Below are 12,780 nucleotides of genomic sequence, written 5' to 3' on the forward strand. Positions count from 1 at the left end.
CAGAACTCTTCTCTTTTGTATCACATGATATCTTAAAAAATGTATTTTTCAACACCATTTTTAGAGTTAAGAAATGGCTAGAAACCAAAATATCCAGTCCTTGATCCCTGCATTACGGGCCACGTTATTTCCCTACACTCTGGACCATTTTCAGATTAACAAGAGCAGTACTTGTGCTGATGGAGTTTAAAAAAATGTTTTTCGTAATAATTTCTAACTAGAAAGAAAGTTACAAAAATCCTGTAGTGAATTCTGACACCATCTTCGCCCCACGGACATCAGTTGTTAACATTTTGGCGTATTTGGTTTTGAATACTCTCTCTCAAGTCGTTAGAGAATTAAGTTGCAGACATCATTCCCCTTACCCCTCAGTGCGTCCGTGTTTAATTCCTAGTAGGGCATTTCTCTTACATAACATGATACAGTTGTTAAAATCAGGAAATTTAACAGCGGTGCATTACTATTAATCTACAGTCCTTACTCAAAATTTGCCATTTGTTCCTAAAACGTCCTGGTTTGTCCCTGCCCCCCCCNTTTTTTTTCCGGTGCAGAAGCCACTACAGATTTGCCAGTGACATTTAGCTGTCCTTGCTCCTTAATCTCCTCTAGCCTGGCACAGCTCCCTGGTTTTCTTTGATACAACATTGACATTTTTGAAGAGGACTGGCCAGGGGCGCCTGGGTGGCCCAGTCGGTTAAACGTCCAACTTTGGATCCGGTCATGATCTCGCTGTTCCCAGTTCCCCGAGTTCGAGCTCCGCTTTGGGCTCTGTGCCCACAGCTCGGAGCCTGGGGCCTGCTTCAGATTCTGTGTCTCCCTCTCTCTCTGCCCCTCCCCTGCTCACACTCTGCCTTTCTTCTTTCATATAAATGCACATTAAAGCAATTTTTTTAAAGGTCTGGCCAGTTTCAGGGCAGTTGCATGATAGCCTGTCCCTCAGTCTGTGTTTGATGTGTCAAAATTAGATTTATGACATGTATTTTTAGCAGGAGTTAATACAGTTTTAAGAATGCCAGGGGCGCCTGGGTGGCTTAGTCGGTTAAGTGTCCGACTTTCGCTTAGGTCATGATCTCGCGGTTCGTGGGTTCGAGCCCCGCATCGGGCTCTGTGCTGACTAGCAGCTCAGAGCCTGGAGCCCATTTCAGAGTCTGTGTCTCCCTCTCTCTCTGACCCTCCCCTGCTCACGCTGTCTCTCTCTCTCTCTCCTAGAAATAAATAAAAATATTAAAAAAAAAAAAAAGAATGCCAGTGGCTCAGTCTCTTGTGACTTTGCCAGAGTTTTCGAAGCGTTATGGTAATCCAATTGAAGAAAACTTTCAAACTTTGAGGAAAGATTGATTTTAATAAGGCACTCACCACTGAGAGGAAAAATGGATGGTAGTCGTCTTCTGCTAGTTGCTACTTCCATTTAGATCATCTTATTTCATTATCTATTATCTAAATAACACACCAATTAGATGAATTTTTAACATAATTGTCATGTCAAATAATAACACTTCACATGGAAATGACTGTTTATTCATTTTGTTAAGAATTTTCTTTGACTACAGCACGTCCCAAGCGTATCATTAAGTTTCCGTTTTATGGAGACAAACATAGAGCCTGGGGATTCTGGGATAATTTGGGGAGGTATCCAGCCATTTAAACAATTTTTTTATTGTTTTATTTATTTCTGAGAGAGAGAGAGACAGCGTGAGCAGAGGAGGGTCAGAGAGAGAGGGAGACACAGAATCTGAAGCAGGTTCCAGGCTCTGAGCTGTCAGCACAGAACCCGATGTGGGGCTCGAACCCATGAACAGTGAGATCATGACCTGAGCCGAAGTCGGACGCTTAACCTACTGAGCCACCCAGGCGCCCCAGTATCCAGACATTTAAATAGATAATTAAAAAATGCAACTAGGGTCATCTGGGTGGTTCAGTCGGTTAAACATCCGACTCTTGGTTTCAGCTCAGTTCATGATCTCGTGGTTCCTGAGTTCAAGCCCTGCATCGGGCTCTGTGCTGACAGTGTGGTGCCTGCTTGGAATTCTCTCTCTTTCTTTCAAAATAAATAAACTTAAAAAATGCAACTAATATACTTCAGCTGTGGGAGTGGGGNAGAAAGTAGTGCTTCTGAGCCTGTGCTCTGCCCGAATTCAAGAGTCCTGCTTACGCCTTCACCCCACTATGTGGGCAGATCCTCCGCGTGTCAGCACACTGGCGATAATAATAGCGCCTGCTTTATTAGAGTTGCTCTAAATATAACTCTCGTATGAGACTCTCTCAGTGCGCCCAGGATTCGGTGTGTGCACAAGAAAGACCGTGTTGATGGTGTTGAAGCAGGGGTTCATTAAGTGTTGGTGGGTGTGAATAAGTAAACGGAAGCATGAGCCAGGGGTCATGGGGGGTGATGGGAGCCCATCAGAGAGGACCTGATACGTCTTCTCAGGAGAGGTGGCCTTTGTCTTAAGTCTGACAGGGTAGAAGAGAGCGGGACTGGCCGCGAGATTTGTGGTGCTTCATGCAAAATGAACACATTGGTCCCTTGTTCAAAAATTAAGAATTTAAGGGGATGCCCAGGTAGCTCGATTGAGCGTCCAGCTTCTGATTTCGTCTCAGGTCATAATCTCACAGTTCTTGGGTTTGAGCCCCGCGTCGGGCTCTGTGCTGACAGCGTGGAGCCTGCTTGGGATTCTCTGTCTCTCTCTCTCTTTCTGTCTGTCTGTCTCTCTCCCTTTCAAAAATAAGTAAAATAAACTTGTAAGAGAAATTAAGAATTTCAAGATGGCAGCAGGCGAGCATGAAAGGAAGAACAGGACCCTTCTGAGCACACAGCCCCGTGCCAATACCCAGATCACACAGGCACAAAGTGGCCCTGGCGAAGGGTCTTCCGTCCAGCGGCCGCAGGTGAGATGACCAGCAGTGCGGGATACGTACCTCAGGTTCTGGCTTGCTCTCGTTCTTCCCGTTTGGGTCATATTTCCCAAGTTTCCCTCCTGGGGAAACAGAGGAGAGGATCACGTAGGCCAGTGAGCCCCTGGCCCTGTGGGAAAGTGCATCCTGCGGTCTAGGATTCCATGGAGAAAGCAGTCTACAGGGAGAAGCTGGTGTTGGAAGCGCTTGGAAAAATACTGTCAAGGGGCACCTGGGTGGCTCAGTTGGTCAAGCGTCTAACTCTTGATTTTGGCTCAGGTCATGATCTCCGGATTTGTGGGTTTGGGGCCCGTGTCAGGCTCTGTGCTCCCCATGCAGAGCTGGCTTGGGGTTCTCTCTCTTTTCCTCTCTCTCTCTGCCCCTCACTCTCTCAAAAATAAACAAGATAAACTGTAAAATTGCAACTCTTTAAAAAAAAAAAAGAAAAAACATACTGTTGAAATTGGAAAGCAGTAGAAAAAAATGAAAGACGACCCACCGAAAGCCAGCCAGGTGGCTTCTACAGATGGGAGCTGAGAGGCCCAGGGAGGCCGGTGCGTCCCAGTAGCTAGTGAAGGGCATGCCTGTGACGTGGACCCCGGCTTGTCTGAATGCGCATCCGGAGCCTGTCGGTCTCTGCCCCTCCTGTGTCCAGGGGGGCCTGGGGGCAGCACCTTCGCCTGGAGCATCAACCAGAGCCACGATATTCAGCCTTAATGCCCATGCTACAGAAGCACGCTCAGATTTAAAGAATTTTAAGGTGCGTTTCTGAGTCCGAAGGAATTTGATAACCCAGCATCCTCATTCTAAGGCAGGCAGACTTATTTGTCATTAGCCAAAGGTGGCGGAAGCCCGGTAGGGATCATGCTTTCGGATAAATAAGCATTTCTTGTCCTTGAAATCCGCATTTGCCACATCATCAGAGACTGGAGGGAGGTTCTTCTGGGTTGAGGGACCTTCTCTAACAGCGTTCGGTGGCACGGAAATACCAAAAGCCAAAGAAGAAAGTGTCTTGAAGTGGGGGCCGCCCCAGCAAAGCTTCGCTTGGTTACAGGAGAGATTTGGGTTGGGTGGGGCCAGAATGATAAGGGATTATTTCTCCTCCTGTGTGTCTTGCTCAAACCAGAAGTTTAATTCTGGGGGTGGAGTGGTTTGCCCTGATGATCCCAGGTGGGGGCAGTTGGCTTTCTTTCCATTTTCAAGAGATGAATTCCATGGGCCTTCTACCAGGACTGTTTCCCCAGACTGACCTGTGATCAAGGGCCAAATGAGGCATGCGGATAATTAGCTTTGAAAGAAAGTGCAGACGGAGGCACAAAGAGCACACTTGCTGGATGCTTCTTTCCCGCCGGGGACATCGGCATCGGGGCACGCTGCCAGCCGTCAGTCATAGGCTGGAAGTCTGCGTGAAATGGACGGAACCCGACCCTTTCTTCAGTTTTTGGGTATACATGGGGTGTTAAAAACCAGCTGCTATCTTTCATCTTCCCCATTTCTTTCCAGATAGTTCTGGAAAGGGTCTTTTCACCCTTTCCTAGTGATGGAATAACCTCAGGATCTCCATCTTCACTTAAGTGACAGTTTTTTTCCCCAACTTACTTCAGAATCTACTTTGGACTGTTAGTTAGGATTGTGGTTCATGTGACTGAACTTTGAGGTCAAAGGATATACGTGTCTTTCTCTTTGGCATTTGTGCTCCTTTGGAGTTTATCAGGAGAAGGTAGGATGATGTAGCCAATGAAGGTGCATTTATTAATAGGGAGTACTATGCTCACAGGTAGTTAACTAAACTGAAACTTTGTATCCCTAAACCCAAGTACCGTTTGTGTTTTTTATAGTATAAACTCCGTTCAGGCACGAGAGAGCACCACCAAGCTATGTTTTATACTTTAACATTTTTTAATTGTATTTTTATCAAGTTTCAGATATTTATTAGTGTAAACCCCAACACAATACAGCAGCATGATTTTGTGCATTTAGAAATGTTTATTTATTTTTGAGAGAGGGAGAGACAGAGCGTGAGCAGGGGAGGGGCAGAGAGAGAGAGAGACCCAGAATCCCAAGCAGGCTCCGGGCTCTGAGCTGCCAGCACAGAGCCCGATGTGGGGCTTGAACTCATGAACTGAGTTCATCATGCCCTGAGCCGAAGTCGGACGCTTAACTGACTAAGCCGCCCAGGTTCCCCCGATTCTGTGCATTTAGAGGGGAAATGTTTCCTGGGTAAGCGGAAAATTGTGTGGAGGGCTTCTGGAGGAACTTCATGCTAAGCAGCTTCATAGTGAGACGTCTCTTCTAGAAGTCTGGACCCTCTCGTTGGCTGTAATCTGCGTTCACTGAGTAGAACCTTGTATTGATCGTTGGGACCCAGTTTCCTCCAGGGCTCTGGGTTTTTCTTCCCCTCCCTGCTGATGTCCGGATCGAACAGCCCCAGGCGCGAGATGTACCGCGCTGCTCTAGTGCCTCCGGCTCTAGTAAGTGCCAAGAGCGGATCCAGTTCTGAGGCCCCTTGGCCTGACCAGGATCCGACACGACACGCTTTGCAGCAGAGGCCTCCGGTCAGAAGAAAAGATCCCATCTGCAAGGCCCGGGGCTCCATAGTCCCTGCACTGAGGACGAACAGACACCCCTGTTTCGTACCTTTTTCAGAGAAGAGAGTTACAGTGAGTGGTCTTTTTGACATTAACCGCAGCAAAAGTACCGCAGAGGTCCTTGACTGCGCATCTCAAATCCAGTTCGGGAACCAAGGTGTCCCGCTGCCCAAGCTTTCCTCGAAGGTTCCGAGCTTTCGCTTTTACAAGCCTTGTTTAAAACAGAGCTTGTCAGATCAGACGCTTTCTCACACTGTTCTCCGACACATGTCAAGTTATTTCAGACCAAAGTGCTCAACTTCTCTATTGCAAGTCGCTGGTGAGCTCTTCTAATGTTTAATTAAAAAACAAACAATCCTGAGAACAATCTCGCATGCACCTTGAGGTGTTACCTTTCCCAAACGGTATTCCCCCGACGCCGGGGCGTTGCTCTGGTTCTTCATTATTGGGCCCCAGAAGCAGGGAAGACCATTTACGTATTTATTTTAAAAGCCTCTATGGGGCATAAACTTGTTACATTGAAACCTCGGCCTNTTAAGTTCCCACTATTTTAAACAAAAGCCCCAGGAAGGGGCCATGGCATTTACAATAATGCTCTTCAGCCCTTTGCCTGTTTTTAAATAACAGTCTTTTCTAGAACTCTGGGGAGTGCGGACAACTCTCATGGAATATGAACATTTCAGCTTTAAACCTGTGAACGGTGCTGGGCCCCGCGGAGGCGTTTTCCCGTCACCCCCAGGAAATTTACAACTCCTCACTGTCACAGAGTGTGAGCTGAGCAGTGATACATTAACCAGGGTGGTGTGTGGGGATGGCTGGCCCAGGGTCTACGAAAGCAACCCATGTCCCGCGTGTGCGATGAAAAATAAAAGTAGGGCTGGAGGTGTTCGGGGTCAGAACGCAGGCCCGCACATACTCGTGCCCCGGAATTCATTTTTAAGAAGTTTTCCTTTTTTTTTTTTTTGCGGGGCTGTTCTGCAGTTTGACTGGACTGTCACTTGCTTGTTTGGACTCCGGGGAAACATCTGGTTTCTCCCTGCGAGGTAGACACAACTGCTCTTATTCCAGAGCTGTCATCCATGAAAAGCGCGCTGTGGGCTCAATAGCTTTGCTTATGAAAGGCTTGGGGTCCATCTCAACAGAAATAAACAGCTCTTGTAATTGGGATTTTGTTCCCTGTTACAAACTCTGGCTCCGAGGTGACGTGGGTAAAGTGTCAAAAGCTTGCAAGGGACACATTTATTTTACAGAAGGCAGTTAGTGATTTAGGATGTGGCCAGCAGACAGTTCCCCACTTAACCTTCGTAAAAAATCTCAAACCCAAGTTCTGTAAAGCTGCTGCAGATGCATCTGCAAATCCCAGAGGCTGGAGGCGGGAGGCTGGTTGGTAGGCGAACCGGATGAGAAGAGCGGTCCCAGGAGGGGGCGTTCTGGGCCTTCGGACCTCAGAACGGGCGCGGGTTGTGGGCACTGACAGTGTTACTGGGTGTTTTCACTTCGCTTCAGGAGCAGCCACGCAGCGTGTGGGAACCGGTGCGAAACGAAAATGCAGGGCCTCTTGTCAAAAAGTTAAGAATTTTAAGATGAGAACATCATGCATTTGCCCAGGGTGGCGGCGAGGGGGGGGGTTGCTGTGTGAATGCACAAGCCACGCAGCCAGCTCTCCTGCTTTAGAGGAACCTCAGGGGAGGTGAGAGAAAAAAGGGAAGAAGTGCTGGAGACTTCTTCAGTGGGGGGCTGGGGAGAGTGTCTTCCTCAGTCTCAGAGAATGGGCGCTCCGAGTGGAGACAGGTGATAATCCCCGCAGATGTGCTGTTTTTATTTCTCCTGTTTCTTTTTTTCTTAAATTTTTTCAAACATGAATTCATTTTGGAGAGACAGAGTGCAAGCGGGGGAGGGGGCAAAGAGAGAGGAAGACTCAGAATCCCAAGCAGGCTCCAGGCTGGGAGCTGTCAGCACAGAGCCCGACACGGGGCTCGAACCTACAAACCGTGAGATCACGACTTGAGCCAAAGTCGGACGCTTAACCGACTGAGCCCCCCAGGCACCCCAGTTTCTCAAATTTCTTTGTTAGGAAGATGAGGCGCTCTACCAGACTGCATCCGTACCTTGGTCATTCGTTCGTTCCTTCTTTTTTTCCTTTCTTTTCTGCAAGAACATTTGTAGAAAACTCAAAATAGTTGTTAATGTGAGGATAGAAATCGCGTGTTTGGAGCCCTTTCCACAGTTTGAAGGGTTTTTTTTTTTTTTTTCATTGTGGGAGTTGATCCAAGCCCCAGAATGCCTGGCTAGTCGGTCTCATTCTGTCCCCTTTTTTCCCTCACTTCTCTCCCCCACCCTGGCCACGGCAGCCGGGGCCACTTATTCAGACGACCGACTGCAGCCAGCCGTGGGCACGTGGCTGGTGGAAAGCCCGGGAAGCTTTGGAATGTACCTACTCGTATCTACTTTCCCTTCTCTTTCCTTCCTGCCACTTTCTCTCCTTTTGGTTTTATGTCTGTTCTCATGCAGAATACACACCTACATAGACACACACTAACGCACGCCTGTCTGGTGGCCCCCAAAAAAGACGGCGTGGAAAGGGAAGTCCAAATTTATGGTCAAGACTGCGTGATTAGCTCGAGAGGGTGGGAGAGGCTGAGGATCTCCCTTTGTTGATGCTGCCGAGGCCTCCTTCCCCCAAATACTGAAATGCTAACAAGGGAACCACGGCTGAGAAGTACCAGCGGCTTCCGCTGCCCTCTTCCGGAGGCTGCTGGATGACAGACAGATACAGTGGAAGAGCTTGTCTGAAGGCTCGGCCTGCTGGCCTTGCTCAGAAACTGCTCGGCAAACAGAGCGGATTAAAAGGGGTTTTTGTTGAGGTAGAGCAGATGGACAGGGAGAGGCAGAGTTCACATTAACTGATCATAAATCAAGACTCCGTCGTAGAAGGGAAAGATCTGGGTCTGGTCACTTAAAAGTTTGAGCTCATTTAATTTATTAATCTTTTTTCTTATTTAGAAGAGCCCCTCCTGCTTTTAAATAAAACAAAAAATCACTGAAGAATTTAGAAAATACACATGCCAGAGAAGGGGATAAATTCCGTGTCTCCAGGAAGAACCCCCTCCCGCCTTCCAGCAGAACCCTCCTCATTTCGTCCTGTGTCCTGCTGACATCCACACATCCACGCACACAGTTACTATGTAATAAGACTGGAAATACATGTTGCTCTCTGAGTTACAGACAAGAGAAAATTTGTAGCCAGGTCTCCCGGTTTGGGACACGGGCAGCGTGATCGTTTGGGTCAGTCCACCAACGTAAATTTCAGTAGTAAAACCAAAGACGATGTGTGAATTTATGTTTGGGAAAGCCGGGGCAAGCTCAGGTGCAGGAAAAGTTCATGGGCACCGAGGGCCATGTTGAGTTTATGATCTTCCTTCCTTCAAGCAAACGCCTCCACCTTCGTAAGCTCCCCGGGAAGGAAAGGGGGGCTGTGCCTGTTTTTCCTGTTGTCCCCTGGTGGGACCAGAAGAAATGTTCAGGCAGGAAAAGAATTCTGCACTTGGGACTCTCTTTCCCTCATTTCTAATACTGTGACTCTTTGTGTTTTCTTTTGCTTTAAAATTTTCTAATGTTTTATTTATTTTTGAGGTGGGGAGAGGGAGGGAGGGAGGAGGAGGGGCAGAGAGAGACAGAGACACAGAATCCGAAGCAGCTCCGGGCTCTGAGCCGTCAGCACATAGCCCGACGCGGGGCTCGAACTCACCATCCGTGAGATCAGGACCTGAGCGGAAGTCAGACACCTAACAGACTGAGCCACCCAGGCGCCCCTCTGAGTCTTTGGATGGGCGCACGTCCTCTCTTCCCTGTGCAGGTGTTTCGACATAATGAAGGCTGCGGGCTGTGGGTCTCTCTCCAGGGCGCTAGGGCTCAGGCCCACCAATTGCATTTAGTTCCGCATTTTGTGAAAATGCACATTAAACAGCCCTGTCCTGGTGTGAGGTGCACACTCTGGGAGAGCCCAGAAGTCCTCACAGCAACTGACGGTCGGCCCAGCTCATCGCCACTTGCTATGTTCTGTCTAGAAGTTGTTATTAGCGTTCGTATGCTTTCCTCTTTAGTGTCAGTTCTACTGACTGTTACCATGACAAAAAAATTTTTTTATAGTTTATTTTTGAGACAGAGAGACAGAGCATGAGTGGGGGAGGGGCAGAGAGAGAGGGAGACACAGAATCCGAAACAGGCTCCAGGCTCTGTACCATGACAAAATTTAACTACATACAAGAATGAATGAAAATGAAACCCTACGGAACCTCCTTGAAACAGCTGTTTTGGTAGAGATCATTGGAATGCTATGGAAAGTCTCGACGGTGGGGAGCTATTAAAAAGATGCATTGAGTTGTGTGCAAAGTATAAAATGCTGTGAAAAACTGTAAACGTGTAGAGTTGTACACTTAAGATTATTTCGTTAGCGTCTTTAAGGTCCTCTTAAAACTAACGAAGCTCAAGCTAGGGATCCTGCTTCGTGGAGTTGGGTGTTTGTTGAGTGAATGAATACAGGGAGGGGGGAACAGATGAACGATCCCCGTTCCACTTCTGCTCTCAGTGCTGAGTAAAATTATACTTCACTGAGGAGGACGGAGAGTCACTGCTATTATTTCCTTCGTCTCTTGGCTGACCGTTTATAAGTTAAATGGGCGCTTTTCTTTTCTTTTCTTTTCTTTTTTACAAAAGGCCAATGACCTGAAGAGTTTACCGTGTGAGAGTTTGCCCCGTCCCCAGAATCCAGGCCACCCCCTCTCTGGGCTTGCTCCTAGGACCACCGGCCCCGACCAGCCCTTCCCCCTCCCTGCTCCCCCCACGCAGCGCCCCTGGTCTTGCTGAAGGAGCTGCAGCCTGTGGCTACACGCATGCATGGGCTCCGGGCACGCACCACTTCCTCACATCTCGTGCCTTCCTCCCGTGGGTTACTGGGTACCAGTTCCTTCATCTGGCCATTTCCGGTCTCCCCTTTCCTGCAGAGTGTATGTTGACACCCTCCCTTAGCCCGTCCCGTCCAATTATTTTTTGCCCATCACCCCCTTCCCTCCACTAGAATGTGAGTTCCTTGTGTCCCCCCCTGCAGACCACCGGGCATACAGCAGGTGCTCCATAAATGGCGCTTGAGTGTTGAGTGCATGATCGGGGGCTTCTGTGTGCACGCTGGACTCCCCTCCATCATTTCACACGCTATTTTGCACTAACAGCCGCTGTCTGGCTCTAATTCTCACCAGCTCATGGGTTTGCAAACGACAGCCCAGGGGCCAAATTCAGCGCATTCCCCCCGAATCCCCCCCCTTTTTTTTTGGTATGTCCTGGGAGCCAGGAATGGTGTTTAGCCTTTGGTGGGGAAGTTGCTGGCTCAGTTGGGAACCGAAACTGTTCACTGCCTTGGCCCCACCGGCACAGGCTTGTTGATTCCTGAAGGAGACCAGGCTTTCATTTTCTGGGATAAGGGGACTCTCTTGCATCTTTGAACTCCCGTAGCGTAGCGCTCAGTAAATGTTTTCTGGGGGGTTGAACCGAACTCACTTTATTACTATCTTTTATTCTCCATCTGGAGTCAGATGGTGGTGTGAATCCTGGCTCTGAGGGCTGTTGTGAGGAGGAGAGAAGGCATCACTATGTCAGTATCTGTACAGTGCTTAGCACAGGATTGGTGTTTAATGTTAGCTGTTACTCTTTATCCAGACACCTCGTGGAATGTATCGTCTGAGCACGATCACGTAAACGAAATATGTAGCAATCGCAAATTTTTACAAAGTCACTCATTTTTAGTTGGCTTCTTTCTTTCTGAGGGTGTTGAAAATTAAGAGTTGACCTTCTGTCCCACGGATCTGACTCTTAATTTTCTTCCCCATTTCCGTGCTGTTTTTTGTTTTCTTTTGAGGCTCAATGAATCTCACGGTGCCCACTTAGAAAAGCTTATACGGCGCCGGTAAGGCAGAGGCCTCGAGTGAGGGGGTGAGTTACTCCCAGGGCTCAAAGAAGGGGAACTCGTTCCTTGAGCAGTCTCTGCAGCAGGTGAATCTCTCCTGAAGAGAGGCGGGCAGTGTTGATGCGGTTGGGTGGGCGGGGGGCGCACCTGCTTCTGGGCGTATGGTATAGACTTTGCAGGCTCGTGGGCACTCTACAGAAGCATGAGGAATTGAAATGCGTTCATACATGATGTATCTTGGACGTTTCTTTGCAGGGACAGTGAAGGTGAAGAGCTCCAATATCCAGGTTGGAGATCTTATCATCGTTGAAAAGGTGGGTGGGGTTTGTCACGGACTGCCCTGTGAGTTTGTGTCAGTGGGAAGTCATTGCCGCTTCTTGAATGTGAACACATGACTCGTATATCTCGTAGACTAACTGATTTTCCTCTATAACTTTGCCTGGGGAGGAAAAATTTTTTTCCCATGAGACCTACACATAAAATGCTTTTTCAAGGTTTATGTGTGTTGGTTAGCCAAAAATTCTGCTTATAAACACAAGTACAAGGTTTTTTAAAAAACTTTACTTATTTTTGAGAGAGAGAGAGAGACCACATGAGCGGGGGAGGGGCAGAGAGAGAGGGAGACACAGAATCCGAAGCAGGCTCCAGGCTCTGAGCTGTCAGCACAGAGCCCGATGTGGGGCTCGAACCCACGAACCATGAGATCATGACCTGAGCTGAAGTTGGATGCTTAACTAACTGAGGCACCCAGGCGCCCCTAAGTTTTGATTTCCTATTTGATGCGTCTGTTTTTTTTTTTTTTTAACTTACTGTAAAATCTTTCCCAGAAGTCTGCTTGCTGCGTAAGCACATAAAAATCTCTGTCATTTACTGTTTGAGCATTTTTAGCTTGCATTTTGTGACATAAACAAAGTGCTTTCCTGTCGTTTTGTGGGGAGATGGGGTTAAGTGTAATACGAGACCAGTAAGGAGGCCAGAAAACACATTTTTAAAAATAGCGCCCTGAATAAATGTTTGCGACTTTGGCCCACGCTCCTGTCTTTCCACTGTCTGGAAGGCAACGAGTTTTGAGGCTGGCTGGAGAGCCTTGGAATAATATTTGATTGGAAAAGGATCGAATTGTAATCGGTTTCTGTAGGAAGTGAACTGTGCTCTTTGAAAAGGATTAAATCCAAGAACTCAAAGTCGATTTGAGGGAAAGTGAAGCTCTTCTGGGTGGCAGCTCGGAAGAAACACACAAACGCTTTCTGTTATTACGTACTTTTCTGTTCATAATTAAAGGAGGGCCGCTTGCTGGCTTACGGGGTGGGTTTTTTGTTTTGTTTTGTTTTGTTTTTGAGA

At 47.9% G+C, this 12,780-nt stretch overlaps 1 protein-coding gene across 2 annotated transcripts in view; it reads left to right on the forward strand.

The window, feature by feature from the left end:
* The window catches only part of ATP9A (ATPase phospholipid transporting 9A), a 115,060-nt gene that overhangs the window by 30,343 nt on the left and 71,937 nt on the right, over nt 1-12,780 (forward strand). For both annotated transcript variants that reach the window (XM_077778378.1, XM_077778377.1), the window contains exon 5: nt 11,695-11,753. In XM_077778378.1, the coding sequence (XP_077634504.1) occupies nt 11,695-11,753 (59 nt within the window). The remainder of the gene's footprint in view (nt 1-11,694; nt 11,754-12,780) is intronic.

The sequence above is a fragment of the Crocuta crocuta genome, unplaced genomic scaffold, assembly GCF_008692635.1.
Source record: "Crocuta crocuta isolate KB4526 unplaced genomic scaffold, BGI_CrCroc_1.0 scaffold27, whole genome shotgun sequence".
In the NCBI taxonomy this organism is placed as follows: domain Eukaryota; kingdom Metazoa; phylum Chordata; class Mammalia; order Carnivora; family Hyaenidae; genus Crocuta; species Crocuta crocuta.